The 20,354-nt window shown below is 38.9% G+C and overlaps 2 protein-coding genes across 9 annotated transcripts in view; both read left to right on the plus strand.

The window, feature by feature from the left end:
• DST (dystonin) overlaps positions 1-20,354 on the plus strand; it is a 732,471-nt gene that overhangs the window by 376,929 nt on the left and 335,188 nt on the right. For all 8 annotated transcript variants that reach the window (XM_073589123.1, XM_073589125.1, XM_073589124.1 and 5 more), the window contains 2 exons: positions 11,434-11,522; positions 11,701-11,836. In XM_073589123.1, coding sequence (XP_073445224.1) covers positions 11,434-11,522; positions 11,701-11,836 — 225 coding nt within the window. The remainder of the gene's footprint in view (positions 1-11,433; positions 11,523-11,700; positions 11,837-20,354) is intronic.
• LOC141100782 (uncharacterized) overlaps positions 11,866-20,354 on the plus strand; it is a 49,568-nt gene continuing 41,079 nt past the window's right edge. Inside the window, exons 1-2 of the mRNA XM_073589455.1 lie at positions 11,866-17,232; positions 18,362-18,496. Coding sequence (XP_073445556.1) covers positions 12,646-17,232; positions 18,362-18,496 — 4,722 coding nt within the window. The 5' untranslated portion in view covers positions 11,866-12,645. The remainder of the gene's footprint in view (positions 17,233-18,361; positions 18,497-20,354) is intronic.

Consider the following 20,354-nt stretch of genomic DNA (forward strand, 5'->3'; position numbering starts at 1 on the left):
AAAAGAAAAATTGACAAGAGATTTCAACGCAAGATTGTGCGGATGTTGGATAAAGAACCTCCACTAACATCCAAACAAGTTCAAGCTGCCCTGCAGTCCGAGGGTACAACGGTGTCAACCTGTACAATCCGTCGGCGTCTGAATGAAAAGGGACTGTATGGTAGGAGACCCAGGAAGACTCCACTTCTTACCCCGAGACATAAAAAAGCCAGGCTGGAGTTTGCCAAAACTTACCTGAAAAAGCCTAAAACATTTTGGAAGAATGTTCTCTGGTCAGATGAGACAAAAGTAGAGCTTTTAGGGCAAAAGCATCAACATAGAGTTTACAGGAGAAAAAAGAGGCATTCAAAGAAAAGTACACGGTCCCTACAGTCAAACATGGCGGAGGTTCCCTGATGTTTTGGGGTTGCTTTGCTGCCTCTGGCACTGGACTGCTTGACCGTGTGCATGGCATTATGAAGTCTGAAGACTACCAACAAATTTTGCAGCATAATGTAGGGCCCAGTGTGAGAAAGCTGGGTCTCCCTCAGAGGTCATGGGTCTTCCAGCAGGACAATGACCCAAAACACACTTCAAAAAGCACTAGAAAATGGTTTGAGAGAAAGCACTGGAGACATCTAAGGTGGCCAGCAATGAGTCCAGACCTGAATCCCATAGAACACCTGTGGAGAGATCTAAAAATGGCAGTTTGGAGAAGGCACCCTTCAAATATCAGGGACCTGGAGTAGTTTGCCAAAGAAGAATGGTCTAAAATTCCAGCAGAGCATTGTAAGAAACTCATTGATGGTTACCGGAAGCGGTTGGTCGCAGTTATTTTGGCTAAAGGTTGTGCAACCAAGTATTAGGCTGAGGGTGCCAATACTTTTGTCCGGCCCATTTTTGGAGTTTTGTGTGAAATGATCAATGTTTTGCTTTTTGCTTCATTCTCTTTTGTGTTTTTTTCATTTAAGACAAATTAAATGAAGATAATAATACTAAAGAATTTGTGTTTGCAATAATTTTCAGGAAGAAACTGAATATTATCTGACAGAATTGCATGGGTGTCAATACTTTTGGCCATGACTGTATAGGTCATTCTCTGCTGACATATTCCCTGCAAACTAAAGTGAATATAGTACTTAAATATAATGCTAATTTTGTTTTGTGAAAGCTTATGAATATTAACTATGCCATTGATGGTCATCTTTGCACATATTTTAGCCTCTGTCTATTTTGAGGCCATATATGTACACTTACATGCCAAAGAAAAATATTCAAGTATACCTATTGGTTTCAGTAAGCTTCACGGGTTAATGCTGAATCTGGATACTGTTTTATAAATAATGGAGCCTGTTGGAAGTTTTAGTGTAATAAAAACGTATATGCTACCATACTTATAAAATAAGTGGGCAGATGAATGAACATTTCTTATACATTACTACATAAATAAGTACATAGCATAGTTCAAATTTGTTTGAGGCTGTCCAATGCATGACCAGATATATAAAAAAACAATAAAAGACATGTTCACCGGCCAATCTCTCACCCGCCAATCGGTCATTCATTGATCTTTGGTCTGTCTTTTGGTGGGGACATAATGTGTGCGCTGCATGTAATCAGTGGCCAAAACACTTAACGCGCTACCTCTGCATCTAGTCATTAGTTGCAGCTGTCATATGTTTGAATGATACATCCATGTGGATATGAACATGTGTGACTGCTGCAGCCAATCTCTGGCCGCAGCAGTGACTATTGATCTCTGCTGTAACCATACTGTATTTGCTTTCCATAGTTGTAACATAATGTCCCCGCCAAAAGTCAAGAATGCTCAGAGTGTATCAGAGACATATTTTAAAGGGGATTTTCCCGCTATGAACCTAATTCAGCTATAGGATATTCCCTGAATGTCTGATAAGTAATGGGGGCATTGTAGATCAGTTATTTCTGTTACCTCATAGAATGAATGAAAAAATAAGTTATCTCTTCTATATCTTTTTGCCTGCTTATAGCAACTGTTGTCTGTTTCTCTGTGGGGAACTCCTAGAATAGCTATCGTGGAAGAGTTGTAGAGTGATTGGTCTTTAAGAGCAGATCATATTTTTTTCTAACTTTTAAATATATATATATATATATATATATATATATATATATATATATATGGTTACATAGGTTGAAAAAAGACCTAGGTTCTTCAAGTTCAAACTTTCTTCACCAATTGTGCATTTCGTCACTAATTTATCTATAATCTGCAATGTTATGTACTGAGGAAATCATCCAGACCTTTTTTAAAAGCTGTTATAGTGTCTGCCATTACCACCTCCTGTAGTCAGCATTCCACAGTGTGGCTGCTCTAACTGTAAAGAACCCTTTCCTATTTAGGCTGCCGGAATCGCCTTTCTTCCACCCGTAATGAGTGTCCCCTGGTCTTTATTATGGTCTTTGAAAGAAATAAGTCATTTGCCAGTCCTTTGTACTGACCACTAGAGTTGAGCGATACCGTCCGATACTTCAAAGTATCGGATCGGAATGGATCGGCCGATCTTAAAAAAAAGTATCGGTATCGCCGATTCCGATACCGGAAGTCCCATTCAAGTCTATGGGACTTCCGGTATCGGAATAAGAAAAACCCTGTTTTTGCCTTGTACAGCCTCTCTGGGGTCTGTACGGGCCTTTCGGGGGGCTGTGCCGGCCTGCCAGTGGGTTTGTGCATGCTCCGGTGGTCTGTGCCGGCCTGCCGGGGGGCTGTGCCGGCCTGCCGGGGGGCTGTACAGGCTCCGGGGGGCTGTGCCGGCCTGCCGGGGGGCTGTGCCGGCCTGCCGGGGGGCTGTACAGGCTTCGGGGGTCTGTGCAGGCATCGTCCGATGGGACTACAAGTCCCATCTGGCGATGCCTGCTACCATGACAGTGATTGACACATTAGCCAATGATGGGACAGTAGTAGTCCCATCATCCGGCTAATGTGTTGAATGTAAAAAAAAAAAAAAATTACATGCTACATACATGCTACATACATACAACATGCATACTACATACATGCTACATTCATACTACATACATGCTACATTCATACTACATATATACTACATGCAACATACATACTACATATATACTACATGCATGCAACATGCATACTACATATATACTACATGCAACATACATACTACATATATACTACATGCATGCAACATGCATACTACATATATACTACATGCTACATACATACTACATATATGCTACATACATACTACATATATACTACATGCATGCTACATACATACTGCATGCTACATACATACTACATGCTACATACATACTACATATATGCTACATACATACTACATATATACTACATGCATGCTACATACATACTGCATGCTACATACATACTACATGCTACATACATACCACATATATACTACATACATACTACATGCATGCTACATGCTACATACATACCACATACATACTACATACATACTACATACATGCTACATGCATGCTACATGCTACATACATAACACATATATACTACATGCATGCTACATACATACTACATGCTACATACATACCACATACATACTACATACATACTACATACATACTACATGCATGCTACATACATACTACATGCTACATACATACTACATATATACTACATGCATGCTACATACATACTACATGCTACATACATACTACATATATACTACATGCATGCTACATACATACTACATACTACATATATACTACATACATACTACATACATACTACATGCATGCTACATACATACTACATGCTACATACATACCACATACATACTACATACATGCTACATGCTACATACATACTACATATATACTACATGCATGCTACATACATACTGCATGCTACATGCATGCTACATACATACTACATACATACTACATACATACTACATACAATACATTCATACAATACATACATAGACATACAGTACATATAACATAGAGTAACATACTTACCAATACTTGTCACATTGTTCCCCGAAGCCATTGTCTTTTACGGAATAAATATTAACATAACAAACCACAAAAATACTCACCCACGATCCGAAGCAGTCCACGAGTGTGTCCCACGACGATCTTGGGTAGAGAACAGCATCATCAGCTGATGCTGCCGTTCTCTACGGGCTGCAGGAATCCAATGACGGAAGGTAGGTATCCTTCCGCACTGTATTCCTCCGCCACTTAAAAAAAAAAAAAAAGTCCCTAGTCTCACTTTATGCCATTGCTGCGTGGGAAATTCCCACACAGCAATGGCATAAAGTGAGACTAGGGACTTTTTTTTTTTAAGTGGCGGAGGAATACAGTGCGGAAGGATACCTACCTTCCGTCATTGGATTCCTGCAGCCCGTAGAGAACGGCAGCATCAGCTGATGCTGCAGTTCTCTACCCAAGATCGTCGTGGGACACACTCGTGGACTGTTTCGGATCGTGGGTGAGTATTTTTGTGGTTTGTTATGTTAATATTTATTCCGTAAAAGACAATGGCTTCGGGGAACAATGTGACAAGTATTGGTAAGTATGTTACTCTATGTTATATGTACTGTATGTCTATGTATGTATTGTATGAATGTATTGTATGTAGTATGTATGTAGTATATATGTGGTATGTATGTAGCATGTAGTATGTATGTAGTATGTATGTAGCATGCATGTAGCATGCAGTATGTATGTAGCATGCATGTAGTATATATGTAGTATGTATGTAGCATGTATGTGGTATGTATGTAGCATGTAGTATGTATGTAGCATGCATGTAGTATGTATGTAGTATGTATGTAGTATATATGTAGTATGTATGTAGCATGTAGTATGTATGTAGCATGCATGTAGTATATATGTAGTATGTATGTAGCATGTAGTATGTATGTAGCATGCATGTAGTATGTATGTAGTATGTATGTAGCATGTAGTATGTATGTAGCATGCATGTAGTATATATGTGTTATGTATGTAGCATGCATGTAGTATGTATGTAGTATGTATGTAGCATGCAGTATGTATGTAGCATGTATGTAGTATGTATGTAGTATATATGTAGTATGTATGTAGCATGTAGTATGTATGTAGCATGCATGTAGTATATATGTGTTATGTATGTAGCATGCATGTAGTATGTATGTAGTATGTATGTAGTATGTATGTAGCATGCATGTAGTATGTATGTAGTATATATGTGGTATGTATGTAGTATGTATGTAGTATGTATGTAGCATGCATGTAGTATGTATGTGGTATATATGTGGTATGTATGTAGTATGTATGTAGTATGTATGTAGCATGCATATAGTATGTATGTAGTATATATGTGGTATGTATGTGGTATGTATGTAGCATGCAGTATGTATGTAGCATGCATGTAGTATATATGTAGTATGTATGTAGCATGTAGTATGTATGTAGCATGCATGTAGTATATATGTAGTATGTATGTAGCATGTAGTATGTATGTAGCATGCATGTAGTATGTATGTAGTATGTATGTAGTATTTTTTTTTTTTTTTTAACATTTAACACATTAGCCGGATGATGGGACTACTACTGTCCCATCATTGGCTAATGTGTCAATCACTGTCATGGTAGCAGGCATCGCCAGATGGGACTTATAGTCCCATCGGACGATGCTTGCACAGACCCCCGGACATCAGCACAGCCCCCCGGCAGGCCGGCACAGCCCCCCGGCAGGCCGGTACAGACCCCCACAGGGTGCACAGACCACCGGCAGGCCGGCACAGCCCCCCCGGCAGGCCGGTACAGACCCCCACAGGGTGCACAGACCACCGGCAGGCCGGCACAGCCCCCCGGCAGGCCGGTACAGACCCCGGGCAGTCCACACAGCCCCCCGGCAGGCCGGCACAGCCCCCCGGCAGACACCCCCGGAAGGCCCGAAATGACGGCGCATCATGATGCGCACACACCGCGCATCATGATGACGTCATTTCGGCTGTCAATCAACTTTGAACTTCAACTTCCGATTCCGATGCCGACTTCCGATATTGAAAAAATATCGGAAGTCGGTATCGGAATTCCGATACAGCAAGTATCGGCCGATACCCGATACTTGCGGTATCGGAATGCTCAACACTACTGACCACACATACATTTATACATGTAAATGAAATGTCTGAGGCATTCTTTTTCTAAGATAAACAAGCACAACTTTTACAACCTCTCCTCATTTGAGAGGCCTTCCATCCCTTGTAATGATCTAGTTGCCATCTTTGAACTGATTCTAACTTCTGAATATGCTTTTTAAAATGTGGAACCCAAAATTCCATCCCATATATGAGTTCCATATTTATGTTATATGTTTAAATTTTGAGATTTTACTTAGATATACAGATTTGGTAGTTATCCCCTTAACCCCCTGAGCGATTTTGTGTTTTTTTCATTTTAGTTTTTTCCTCCCCTTCTTTCAAGAGCCATAACTTTCTTTATTTTTTCGTCAAGATGGATGTGCTTGTTTTTTTGCGGTACGAGTTGTGCTTTTGAATGACGCCATTGATTTTATCATATAGTGTACCGGAGAATGAATTCCAAGTGCGGTGAAATTGCAAAAAGAAAGTGTAATTTCTCAATTGTGTTTTGATTTTTATTTACCTTGTTCACTATATGGGTAAAACTGACCTGGCAATATAGTTCCCCAGGTCGGTACGAGTATGCAGATACCAAACATGCTTAGATTATTTTTTATTTAATGTGGTGAAAAAAAAATCCAAAATTTGTATGAAATAAAATTTTTATGTTTGTTGTTATTTTCTGAGATGCGTAACATTTTTATTTTTCAAGATATGGGGCTGGGTGAGGCCTAATTTTCTACAACCTGAGCTGACGTTTTTATTGATATAATTTTGAAGTAGATAGTGTGGTGTAATGACCACTGTGTCCACTAGGGGACGCTGTGTGGATGTCCCAAGAGAGAGGATGAGTGGCAGAATACGGAGTGGCCGTGGTGTGTCTCAAAGTGGGTGGCTTTGAGATGAAGGCTTGGTTATGTGCTGATCAGCAGAGCTGATCTTTCGTGCCTATGTGTTAGGGAGAAGCCTTCAGGCAGCTGGAGAGATGGGCGGGTTCTAACTGCCCACAAACCCACCCAGGGGTGTGTCTGATAACACCTATAGTAAAAGGCTATGTGAGTAGGTGAAGGACCTGTGATGAGGTCATAGCCATGTGACCCAGTGGGCGTGGCTATGGACCATATAACATAGCCAGGATAGGTCACAAGGAGTGAATGCTGGGACCAGGTTGGTCCAGTTTGGAAGGTCCCGTGAGGAGAAGGATCTCACTAACAGCCTGTGGAGCGGCTGGGCGTGTGCAAGGGCGATGTGTGCCTGAGAGCTCCTTGGAGGGAACTAACATAAAACGTCCTGATAAGCCGCATAAGGAACCCTGATGGGTGAGATAACACTGGGGCTGATTAGCCTATTTAATGGACGCTATGCTGGTGATATGAAGCTGTTGTACCTTGCTGCTGTGGTTTATGAGGGTGAATAAACCGCAAGGACTATGATATGATTTTATGGAAAACCTGGTGCCGGATGTGTTTTGTTCGCTGCCAAGCGAGTGATCCCCTACTAGATGACAGCGCTACCTCACAATAGTTTTGATCGCCTTTTATTGCAAAGTTTTTTCTCATTACGATGTTTACCGATTACATTAATTTATTTTATATTTTGATCAGACATACCAAATATGTGTATTTTTTAACTGTTTTATTTAAATGTTGTAATATTAACATTAGATAACAAAAAGTCCAACAGTTAAGGGCCTGTTACACATAGCGATATCGCTAGCAATATCGCTAACGCGTCACCGATTTTGCGACGCAGCAGCGATATCGCTACATGTGACACTTACCTCTGACCCGGATCCTCGCTGGATATCGCTGATCGCGCGAGATCAGCCTGGTGCATTTCTCGTCGTCGACTTCCTGCTGGCGCTGACGAGCGAGCCATGGACGCAGGCGGAAGACAGTCATCATCGCTGCGTCTGAAAGGTGAGTATCGACCGCTGCTGCATCACTAGTGAGATCTGCCTGTTTGGCAGCTCACTAGCGACCATTTAGCAATGCACCAGCGATCTTGACCGGGTCATATCGTGGTCGGGATCGCTGGTGCATCGCTAAATGTAACGGGGCCTTTACAATCAGACAAGTTTGTGTGTTAACAAGTTTAAGCAGCTTCATAGGAAAGAAAAAAGGAGGAAAGCATCAAGAAAGAAGCACGACAAATTAAAATGTAAGTTAGCACTTTCCCCCATAAAATGACAAACTTCAATGCATACTCTAGAGAAGCAAAAAATTCTAAATTTCAAGTAAATATCCAATATTTTGTTTGGCAACTCTTTCGTCTATCTCCTTCCCCGAGTCCACACCACAGAACTTAGTCAATGGACGACAAATATATATAGAGACAAGACAGACACATAGAGAGAAAGGGGAGGGAAGCCACAGGAATCTGTAAAGCATACCATCTAGCAATTATTTTGAGCCCAGTAATAGTCCCAAGGGGTCCACACAGCTTTAAAGCTGTCCACTCTCTCTCCCAACAAAGCCGTCATATATTCCATCCTATGAATATTGGCCATTCTATTCATTAAACCTTGATGAGAAGGAGGGGAATTGTTTTATTTTTAATGGGGAAAAAGGAGGGTGAATTGAAGTTTTGTGTTTTATTTTTGTTTTGTATTTTTTAAAACTTTTTTTTTTTACTTTTCACTGACTATATTAGTCCCCTTAGGAGACTTGATGCTGCGATCGCTCGTGCTATACATAACAGTGCTTCAGCCTTCAGCCCTGCTTTGTATAGCAGAAATCATAATCTTCTATAAACGCCTGCTAACAGGAGGCTCATGAGGCAGGCACATGGATCTTAAGCAGACCACGGCTGTCATGACAATCCATCGGCATCCCCACGATCACGAGACAAGGGCGCCAATGGGCTGGATCAATGACACGCTTTCTGTCTGCGCCCTATAAATGCCGCTGTCAGTAATTAGTCCACCCTTGATTTTTAGAGGCTCTTGATGGCTGACCGGGCCAATTTTTTAAATTCTGACCAATGTCACTTTATGTGGTCATAACTCTGGAATGCTTCAACAAATCCCAGTGATTTTGATACTGTTTTTTCGTGGCACATTATAATTTATGATAATAGTAAATTTAGATTGATATGTTTTGTGTTTATTTATAAAAATATCAGAAACTTGACAAAAATGTAAAAAAAATTACAGTTTTCAAACTTTCAATGATTATCCCTTTAATCCAGATAGTCATACCACAGAAAAACATGAATAAATAACATTTCCCACATGTCGACTTTACATCAGCACCATTTTTAAAACTGTAATTTATTTTGCTAGCCTTTTAGGAGGTTTAAAAATGTAGCAGCAATTTTTCATTTTTTCAAGGAAATTTACAAAATTTATTTTTTTGAGGGACCTATCCAGGTTTGGAGTGACTTTGGGGGTGCTATATATTGGAAAACCCCAAACGTGATACCATTTTAAAAACAGCGCCTCTTGACATATTGAAAACTGCTGTAAGGTAGTGTATTAACCCTTCAGGTGATTTTTAGGAATTAATGCAAAGTGGTATAGCAGGAATGAAAAAGTGTTTATTTACCACCTAAATGTCACTAACTTCTGAACTGACCGCTATAGCCGGGAGACTCTAAGGCCGCTATTTGGCCATGAACAGCTATGGCAAACATCAGGACCACACAATCATGATCTCGGTGTGTCAGTTAGATTAAAGTGCAAGCCCCCACAATCTTTTAACCATTTATTTGATGTAGTCACTTGACAGCAGCAACTAAGGGGTTAAACAGATATGGACGGTGCCAACACCGATCATTTGTGATACAGCAAGTTGTCAGATATAGTGGACAGCCGACTGCTGCTGGATTGTCACCTTTATGGGGATGATATTCTCTTATATCTCAGGTCAGTATATATACGTATTGGCGGTCTTGAAGGGGTTAAATCATCCAGCAAGTGCGGGGAAAGATGTGGGTTCAGGGACATAAATATACGTCATCGGTTGTGAAGGGATTAATGTTACATCAGAATATAGGGATGCTAAAGAGGATCTGTCTCCTCTCCAGACATCTCTGTTTTAAGAAATACTTGTATTTTATGGGTAATAATAGTACTGGCACATTTTTTTGTTAAATCTTTGTGTTATTCTGTCTCAGTGTCATCCTCCCAATAAATGTGTGAATAAAGTGACCTTGGATTGTTACCATTCCTCTTTTGAGTAGGTCTGACATTACTGATAGTGATTTGACAGTATACATTTGTGAAGGCACAAACTTCATTGACAAGAGGTTTGTTAACACAAATTGTCAATTTATTCCTACATTTCAAGAAGATTAACAGTGACATAGTAAAACACTGAAGTTTTAGAAATTACATATGTGTTATCATTTTTATTTATATTTAAACCACTATTAAATCCATGGTGTTGTACATTTGAAAAAGGTTACATACATAACATGCATAAAATAAAGCAAACAGACAGACTGGTACAGAGTTGCAAAGTACTCTGCCCTCATGGGCTTAAAATCTACAGGGTAATGTGGGAAAGAGACAATAGATCAAGGAGATGGAGCAGCTCTGCTAGTAGTAAGGTGGCAGCGGGGTTATTGCAGTCTTTAGGCTTTTCTGAAGAGATGAGTTTTTAGGTTGTATCTGAAGTTTCCAAATGTGCTACACAATTGTATGTGCTGATACACTGAATTCGACAGCATGAGGAATGCTCAGAAGAATTTTTGGCAGCAATTGGGTGAGGAATGTACGAGAGGAGATTAGATAAGGTGGTCTTGTGAGGACCGGAAATTATTTGTAGGGAGGTATCGGGAGATAAGTTTGGAAGAGACAGATTATGGACAACTTTATCATTGTTAATAATTTAAACTAGATTCATTGGGGAATTGGAAGCTATTGAAGGTATTGACACAAAAGAGTGCCAGAGGAGAAATGGTAGGGCAGGTGGATTAATAAGGGTAGACTGGAGAGGTGCAAGCGTCTTAGTCAAGAGGCCACAGAGGAGGATATTGCATGAGGGAGGCAGGGGATGATGAGGGCATGCACTAACATTTTATATTATTTTTGCTAAAATAGACATATCTGAAGAGTTGACTGGTCTTTGTTAATGCCTGTTAAAAGTTAAGTAGCACAAGTTTCATTTGAAGAATCTAAAGTTTTGCATCATTATGACGATAGTTCTTGCAGAACAAAAGAAATTATTTTGCAAATACCAACTGGGAAAGTTGCTACATTATAAATCAATGTGAGATCCTTTAAACCTTGCAATATAACCAGGGATAAACAACACCCTAGAAACTCATCTATCTGTGACTTTGAGTCCAGAAATGTTGACTTTATAATCCTTACATGTACATCTTTTTATTTCAGATTTCTGGTGAAGAGATTCTTACAAAACAGAATGAGATTTCGGATACTCTTCAGACTTTACAATTGCTTTTAGCTAAGCACGGTGACAGGTATTGCACCAGTTTTTCTTATGGTAAACATTTTTTCAACTATGTACATCTTCTAAAAATGTAGGTCTGAGTTTATTCATAGTTCTCTCGCAAGTAGTCATAACTCCCATAAACATGACTTTACAAAAGGCACTTACATACTATTTTTATCTGCAGCTTGTTTAATTTTTTTCCTCAGAATGACTGAAGAAGAAAGAGCAGATGTAGAAAATCAGATTAAAACACTCCAAGAAAGTCAAAGTCTGTTGTCGAGAGAAAGTAAAAGGCAGCAACAAGAAGCCAAGGAACTGGTAGATAAACTGGTGGAACAGAAGGTGACATGTCGAACATTTTAATCTATTTCTATTGCAACCAATTTCCAAATTCTTTTGTGATTTTTTTTTTTTGCATGTAATTGAAGTAATAGTAATGGGAAATATGTGTTGCTCCCTAAAAAGAACTTGTTTCCTTAAGTTTGGGTGTGGTGTTGGTTTAGCTAAGGAGCCAAGCTAATTTGTGCTGGCCTAATATTCACAGATATATTCTGGTCATGGTTTTCTATGATCTAATTTGACAAAGACTAGCAAAATGTCACAAGTGTTTTTGTACCAGTGGTATCCTCCTGTCATCTCTATTAACAGCATTTTTTCCATCAGGTGTGGTTTATACAGTGTGCTGTAAACATGACAAGCATGGTTCTTCATGTGACATCTCTTCTAACCCCTCACAAGCATCAAATAGCATGATGGTTTGCTTTACAGGTGGTACTTACCCTACTAGTCATCAATCTTCTCACTAACACACTTTGTTTCCTAAAGCTAAATTCTAGTTCACAGATGCATGTCGAGTTCAAAGCTTGTGCCACCTTTGCTGTCAAGATACTGACAAAATCATTTTTTATCTGAACTGCTTATTCAGACAGCTTGTTCTGTGTGTGGTAAGTATCGAGCATGTGGAGCACTCTTATTATAACTTGTAAATTGGCAATTGAAGCCACCATATTTGCTAATATCGTCTTATCTTGTTTCAGGTGGACAGAGTGGTGTCAGGGACGATTGATGAGGCAAATGGGAGAATTCTTTCCATTTACCAATCTGTGGTAGAAGGACTTGTTGATTATGAAACAGGAATTCTTTTACTTGAAATGCAACTTATAGTGTCTGGCCTGGTTTGCCCACAGTTAAAGAGATGCTTTGACATTGAAGACGCTCAGAGTCACGGTCTTATAGATGATCAAATTAAAGTGCGACTCCGTGAAATATCTCATGCCAAATGTGTAATTTTATCTCTCCCTTCAAGTGATTTTCCTATCATTACAGCTTATGACCAAGGATCAATTTCAGAGACTGTAACAGTCAAAATGATAAACACTTTGCTTTCTTGTGGTTGTCTTGAACTTGCCACTTCCAGAGAGCAGGTCAATGTGAACAAACTTTTCCAAAAGAATATGATTTCAACATCATTGTTTACAAAACTCATTGAGAGACAGAAGATGGCCAAAGACTTGATTGATCCCATTTCAGCAGAAAAAATTACATTAGGAGACCTATTCCAGAGGACTGTGAAAGATGAGAAAACAGGAATGAGACTTCTTTTAGTTAACTCAGAAGATAAAGGTAAAATTACATTAAAATCTGGAAGGAAAATTAATGTTTTACGTGCAGCACATGAAGGAATTCTGGACCGAGAAATCATGTACAGGCTACTTGGAGCACAGCTTTTATCAGGAGGTATTATTGATCTAGATACAGGAAACCAACTGACTTTGGAACAGGCTCAAGAACGAGGTGTTATTGATCGTGTAACAGTTTGTGGAATTTTAACCCAACAGGTTCAAAATGGTGGAATCCTTTGCCCGTCTACAAGAAAATATTTAACAGTAGATGAAGCTGTTCAATGCAACTTAATTTCATATAGCAGTGCGTTGATGGTCCTAGAGGCACAGAGAGGGTTTATTGGACTTATTTGGCCCAATACCAGTGAAATTTTCCCCATATCAACATCTCTACAACAAGGAATGATTTCTACTGAGCTAGCCCAAAAGATCCTAAGTAATAGACGCAAAATTGCTGGGTTATATATTCCGGAAACGTCAGAGATAGTACAATTAAATATTGCTTCTCAATCAGGATTAATAGAGGAAAATACTGCATCAGTCCTTAGCAGCTTGGAATTACAGGACAAAATGCCAAATATAGATATTCTGGAACCAACCAAACATACTCTAAAATGGATATCTACTTATGAATCTCACACAACTCAACAGACTGAAAGTTCTGAAAATAAATCAGAAGAAGAACTGACACATAATCCAGACCATACAAAGCAATTGTTTATTTCTTATCTCATGATTAATAGTTATATTGATGCAAATACTGGGGAAAGACTATTACTATTTGACGGCGATCTTGATGAAGCTGCCAGCATGTTGCTTGAGTCTGAACATATTGTGCGGACGTCATGTGAAAATGATGAAGGCATCACCGATACTTTGCCAGAAGATTTGGAGGTGAGAAAAAATTATCTAAGCCACGATGTAGACATGAATATAATTGAGTATGAAAGTAAATCTCATTCTAACTTGGTATTTAAAGAGACAGAAGACATGAAAGCCGCTGCAGAGCAGCATCAGTTTATGGATAAAATAGACATCACTGACCATGAGGAAGTGTATTTTCAATTGTTAAAAGATGTAGAAGCTACTGACATATCTAGTGAAATGACGGTGCAGCACAATCCGATAGCTCGAACACATGGAGAAGCAGAATCTTTTATTCGAAAAGATATCGAAGATGATGCTCACCTTTGTCAACTGAATAGCATGGTTGATGCTGTAGATAACAAGTGCAATAATTTAATTCAGGAAAATAACATTCATAACTATTTTAACGAAGGCTCTACTCAGGCTGAAGAAGTTTATAATCATCCAGAAGAAGTTGTTAGCACTTCAAATATAATTATTAAAGATAATACAGAAGACACTGTTGAATCTTTTGGAGATATATTTCAAGATCAACTACAAAATACACCAGCTGAAGAACTTTGTAATAAAGACACTGACCATGATAGTCATGCCATTTTACCATCTCAAACCAGCAGTGATGTACTGCCTTATGTAAAACAAGATACTTCTATTGATCTTTATGGATACTTGGAGAACAGCAGTGACTCTGATATGTCTGATGCAAATTTTGAAAGTGAAGATGAAGCTGGTGATACAGATGAAACTAAAAAGACTTGGAAAACGATAGGAAATGGCATCATAGAATACAGAACACCTACCCAAAGTGATACAAGCTCAGATGAAGATACTTATTATTATACTGACATTGATGCTCAAAACATCGATATTTTGCAAGGAAGGCAATTTCTGGAAACTATCATTGAAGAAGACTCTGAAAGTTACTCCTGTTTAGATGACCAGACTTCTATATTTAAGGAAAAATCTTTTTCAAGTAGTTTTGTAGAGGAAGAACATGAGAGAAGTAAATATGAATGCGCTGAAAAGGATGTGGATGGCAACATGAAAACTGATGATAAATTCATGTCTGAAGAACTAGATGAGGAATATGTCGAAAGTAGTTTTAGCGAAACTGACATTGACTGTTTTGTTACCGATGAGAACAACAGTGAAGAGGGCTATCAAGTCACTGAAGGATATTTAGATGAATATTTTGAAGACAAGGAAATTGATAGCAAAGCTGTTTTGTTAAATTTCGACTGTGAGAATAATGAAACAAGCGTTCATATTGAACATATTATGTGTCCAAAACCTTGTAATTCTGGTAATTTGTCCAACCTTGACGATCTGAGTGAGTCAGATGAACCTTTACAGTGTCAAGAACAACGTGATATCATCAGTCTGGGCAATTCTAAGACATCACTGAGAGAATCATCTTCATTTATTGGAGAGGATTCTGAGTCAAATCAAACTGGGACTAAGTATCTATATGACAAGTCAAGTGCTGAAGGTCTACAAAGTGAAATTGAAAATAAAAGTGAAACACCAGAATTAATTAACCACAAAGATAATAGAAGTTCTACTCTGTTTGATACTGAAGGCACCTCTGTGCATAATGGCCTTGAGTTTAGTGATGATTATTCTACCTGCAAACAGGAAACTAATAGTTATGGATCTCCAACTAATAATACCAATCCGATTCCTGAATGCATTCTTATGGGAAAAGAGAATGCAAGTGCTGAATGTAACATTGCAAATGTGCAGGCTGAAGATAAAAAAATATGTAGACAAGTGGCGAATGGTCATCAAAGCAATGATCAAACTGCTGCAAAGATTATAGAACACTCTACAACTGAAAGGTCTACTGTGCATTCCAAGAATGATTCTGAGTCTAACACACTTTTTGATCCCAATTCTGAGAAAATGCTTGAAAATCATTCCATCAAAGAAGTTAAAGCAGTTTTTGATGCTGATGTTACCAATTCTGAAAGTAATTACCATATAGAAGGCGTACAGTCAGAAGGTAGGACCATTCAAAAGGTTAATTCAGATGTAACAGAGGACAATACATTGTGTAAAGAGAAAAGTCCCCTTTTGCCCAAAACAAATGACAGTGAAATTTGCAAGATTACTGATATGCTAAATAAAAAGGAAGAGTCAAGGAATTATGGAGCAAAAAGTCCAATTCATATTGATAACTTGAGTGCAATTTTTGAGTCATCTATCAGTAAAAGTGATGATTTAGTAGGAACGGCTACTAGTACTGATTTTGAAATAGTACAAAAATCTAATGTACTTGATATGCAATCAAGTAATGCAGGAGAAGCTGATAATTTAACAAATTACCTCAAAGGTTGTGCAAGAATTGTACAAACAATTGGTCGCGATGTTTATGCCAAACAAACTAACTTGGGAGTTACCAACACAGAGGAGAAATTAGACATCTTATTACCACAATTGTCTTATGACAAGTCCAATCAAAGTACAAAAGATTCTGATGAAGATCCTAAGCCTTTATTGGTTCTAGTAAATAGAGTATCCAGAAGCATGAATGTATCCAAAGATAAATTAATTGAAGTACGTGAACCAGCACATAATCTTGGGGAAGTTAACAAGCACACAAAACACATTACAGATTTAGACCTTTTTAGTGTGAAAAGTAAGGTAGAAGATGGATTACTGATCAAGGGAGATTATAAAAAGCAAGGCAAACACATAGAAAAAGATTCAGTAATATATGATATTGGAGTCACTCAAAATCAGGAAACTTTTAGTACTTCATCATCTTTCAGTGAACAGGAAGTGCTAGAACCAAATCGTCCAAAATTAATCTCTTCCCAGATTGATGAAATCTTTCATGTTCCACCAGATTCTGAAAATTCAAACAAATTGGAAGAAATTATAATTAACATAAATAAAGGTCTCTTTCCTAGTGAGCCAATCTCATCTTCCATCCCTGACCAGATGATCAAGCTAATTCCTGGAAAAAAGAAACAATTTTCCCCAGATTACAGTTCTGAGTCACCAGGAACTGCGAGAAAATTCTGCTTTACAGACCAAACATGTAATGTAAAATCATTGGATGTGGACACTACTAAAAATGTTTCCCCAAAGTACAGTACCGAGTCACCAGGAACTACGCAAAAATTCAGCTTTACAGACCAAACATGTAATGTAAAATCATTGGATGTGGAAGCGAATACAGAAAGTATTACACATTCATCTGTCTCTGAAGTGGAGGAAAATGCAGAAAACAAAGAGTCTGAAAAGGTGAGTTAATGTCAAAAACATAAATTTCATACTACTGCAGATACTATGCCTTTTTGATAACAAATAGAATTGACAGTTTTGAATTAATTAAGTGTCCATAGAATTGTGTATTTTGTCCATCTAATATATTAAATATTTAATTCTTTTAAAGGGGTTGGTACATGATCATCAATTATCACAGTAAAAGTCTAAGGCTGAGTGCAGAGTTTTGAGCCCTGCGGATTTTTCCGTGCAGAATGGAAGAAAACCGCAGGTCAAATGACCTGCATTTTTCCTGCGGATTTCTTCCATTTTTCACGCGGTTTTCATGCGGTTTTTGTGCGGTTTTCCATTGCGGTCTTCCCCCTGCGGATTTGGTAACAGGGGAGATAGAAAACCGCACAAAAGAAGTAACATGCTGCGGATTTTGTACCGCAGGAAAACCGTGCGGAAAAATCCGCAGCGTCTGCACAGCGTTTTTTTTTTTCATTCATTTTAAAGGTACTGTACATCACAATGCGGATATGCAACGTTTCTGCGCGGTAAAATCCGCTGCGGAAACGCTGCAAATCTGCATCGTGTGCACATGGCCTAAATCTATGCTCTCTCTAAACCCACTGATAATAAGAATGTGGGTTTTGTGTCCCCTCTAGAGCAATGTTCACGCATACACATTACCACTAAATTCAATATATATGAGACTGTCAAAAATAGCATTGTTAATTTTTCATTATTTGTACTTTAGAAATCTTACATTCTACATTTTACAGTAAAAGCAGTCCCCATGACACATTTTGCTATATTGAAAGGTGCTCAAAATAAGTGAACTTCCACTGTTGTGTACTGTTTAAACAGGTACAAAATGGTATAGTTTCTACCACACCACTTTGCCTGTTCTTTTACTCTCAGTTCAGTGCCAATTCTTCTTAGAGTTAAAGAGCCAATTAAATTCTGTGTAACACCCCATATACTGTATGTTGTTGACACTGGAAGGTATTTTCTGAGCAATCAATCTGTTGTACTTGGCTGATCGTCTCTAATTTGGATTGATACTATGCTGTTGTTAAAAATAAAGCTACTTGCAAACAGTTAAGGCAAGCATTCTACGGTGCATTTCAGTAGCCTAACTGGTATTTCATTTTCATTTTAGGCAACTTTGAATCAGTGCTGTCAAACCTTAAGTGACCATATGACTGTTGTACAGGATCAGAAACTTCACTTTGATAATTTTCCAACACTTGGTGATAACTTGGAAACATTAAAACTTCAGCTTGATCAACTAGAGGTCAGTATTGTTAATGTTTTCTCTTGGTACAAATATTTTTTATTTATTTATTTTCCTTGGCCATTTTTGGGTTTTCTGTGGAGCAACAATGCTGTGTTTGTTCATCTACATATTCAGAATTCCTGTTGACAAGAATATAACATTCCTTAACCCACTCTAAAATATTTTAAACTTAAAGGGGTTGCACTGAAGGGAATCGCCGATTTCTGAGTCTGGACCGGAGGGTATGTATGAGTCATACATACTCCAGGCCAATGGGCACAGCTTCGCTCTCCATACACTTGTATGGAGCTAGACTGCGCCCGCTGGTTGGCCGCATCACTAGACAGGGTGCAGCCTTGCTCAATACAAGTGTATGGAGTGAAGCCACGCCCACTGTCCTGGAGTATCTGTAACTCATACATACCCTCCAGTCCTGACTCAGAAACCGACAGATCCCTGCAGTGTACAGTGCATGTGCTGTGGGGATTTATAAGTCTGCAGTCACGCAGCGCAACTGCAGACTTATTGGTTTAGACGAGACAACCCCTTTAAAGTATTGCACAATGCAAGTAATTTGTGAAAAAGAATGTTTCTTTTCAGTTCTTTTTGACTGATGCAGTCATTGTAAAAGAACACTGTTGTTAATCTTGGGAAATTAACATTCTAGTGTAGAGTCTGCTTCCATCATTTTCCTAAGGCTAGGGTCACACAACTGTTTTTATCTCATCCAAGAAAATCGATCTGATTATGCTAATCACACTCTGATCAGACTCTGATTAGAGATTGATCAGAATGTGATCTGATTTTCTCGTAGGTGGTAAAAGTTTCTTCTCCCTCTATATTGTCAGTCCATGATAATTCAGACCGCACTCAGATGTCATCAGACCTATAAAGATGAATGAGCAAGTGCTATACTATTCTTGGAGGCAATGTCACAAGTGTGTCACGTCCTCCTGGTAGATCTGGGATTAGCGCAGGTCTTCCATTTAGCCCGTGTGTTTTGTTCACCATATTACATGGACTTTGTTTCCTTTGGTGTTGGCGAGGTTAATGACTCTTTGTATGCTGGTTAGAGACATGTAGCTCCAACTCACAACTGCTCCTGACCTGCTCGTTTTCTTTCTCTATAAAACCTGGCCAGACCTTCTCATCCCCGCCTGTGAAAGTTTTGCTTTCTGGCTTGCTGGAGTTGATGTGCTGAAGTTGGAGTTCGTAGTTGCTACTGGAGATTGTTGTCTGCTGTTTTTGGGTGTATGCTTTCTCCGTTATCCTATTCCCACTTGGTTTATACCTTCCTATCCTTCCCCTTTTTCCTCTCTACCCTTGCTGTTATTGTGTTCCCTGTTATGTTATTGTTATCCCTGTTTGTCTTACGTGTATATACACTAACATATCTGTCCCAGGCCCTCTAGGGGAAAGGACAGCTTAGGACATTAACAGGAGCATAGTAAGGTCATAGTCTTGGGCCTCTCTACCTTTAAGAATACCCACAGGACAGGGAAAGTTAGGGTCCCATTCCAGGGACAGTTTGATGCCCCCCCCTTTTACCGAAGACTGTCACAGCGTGACAGGCAAATCGTGCATGCTGCACAGCCTCATAGAATAATATGTGGACAAATGCTATCCGTCAAAATGATGAATAGCACTTGTCCGATTTTTATAGTCTTCTGCACAAGTCCTAAGGGTGGCAAACATGCTGGATACATATATTTGCACAAATCTGTAGAGTTTGCATGTGGATTCTGCATCTTCACTAATGGGCTGTGTCCTTTACTTCTATACTGCAGCCCAAACATTTTTGCGCCAGTGGTTGCCAAACAGTACGACTCATTCATTATAAATCGTAAGCCATTTACTTAAGAATAACTACAAAATG

Source organism: Dendrobates tinctorius, unplaced genomic scaffold, assembly GCF_039654945.1.
Source record: "Dendrobates tinctorius isolate UK_male_01 unplaced genomic scaffold, ASM3965494v1 ptg000107l, whole genome shotgun sequence".
Classification (NCBI taxonomy): domain Eukaryota; kingdom Metazoa; phylum Chordata; class Amphibia; order Anura; family Dendrobatidae; genus Dendrobates; species Dendrobates tinctorius.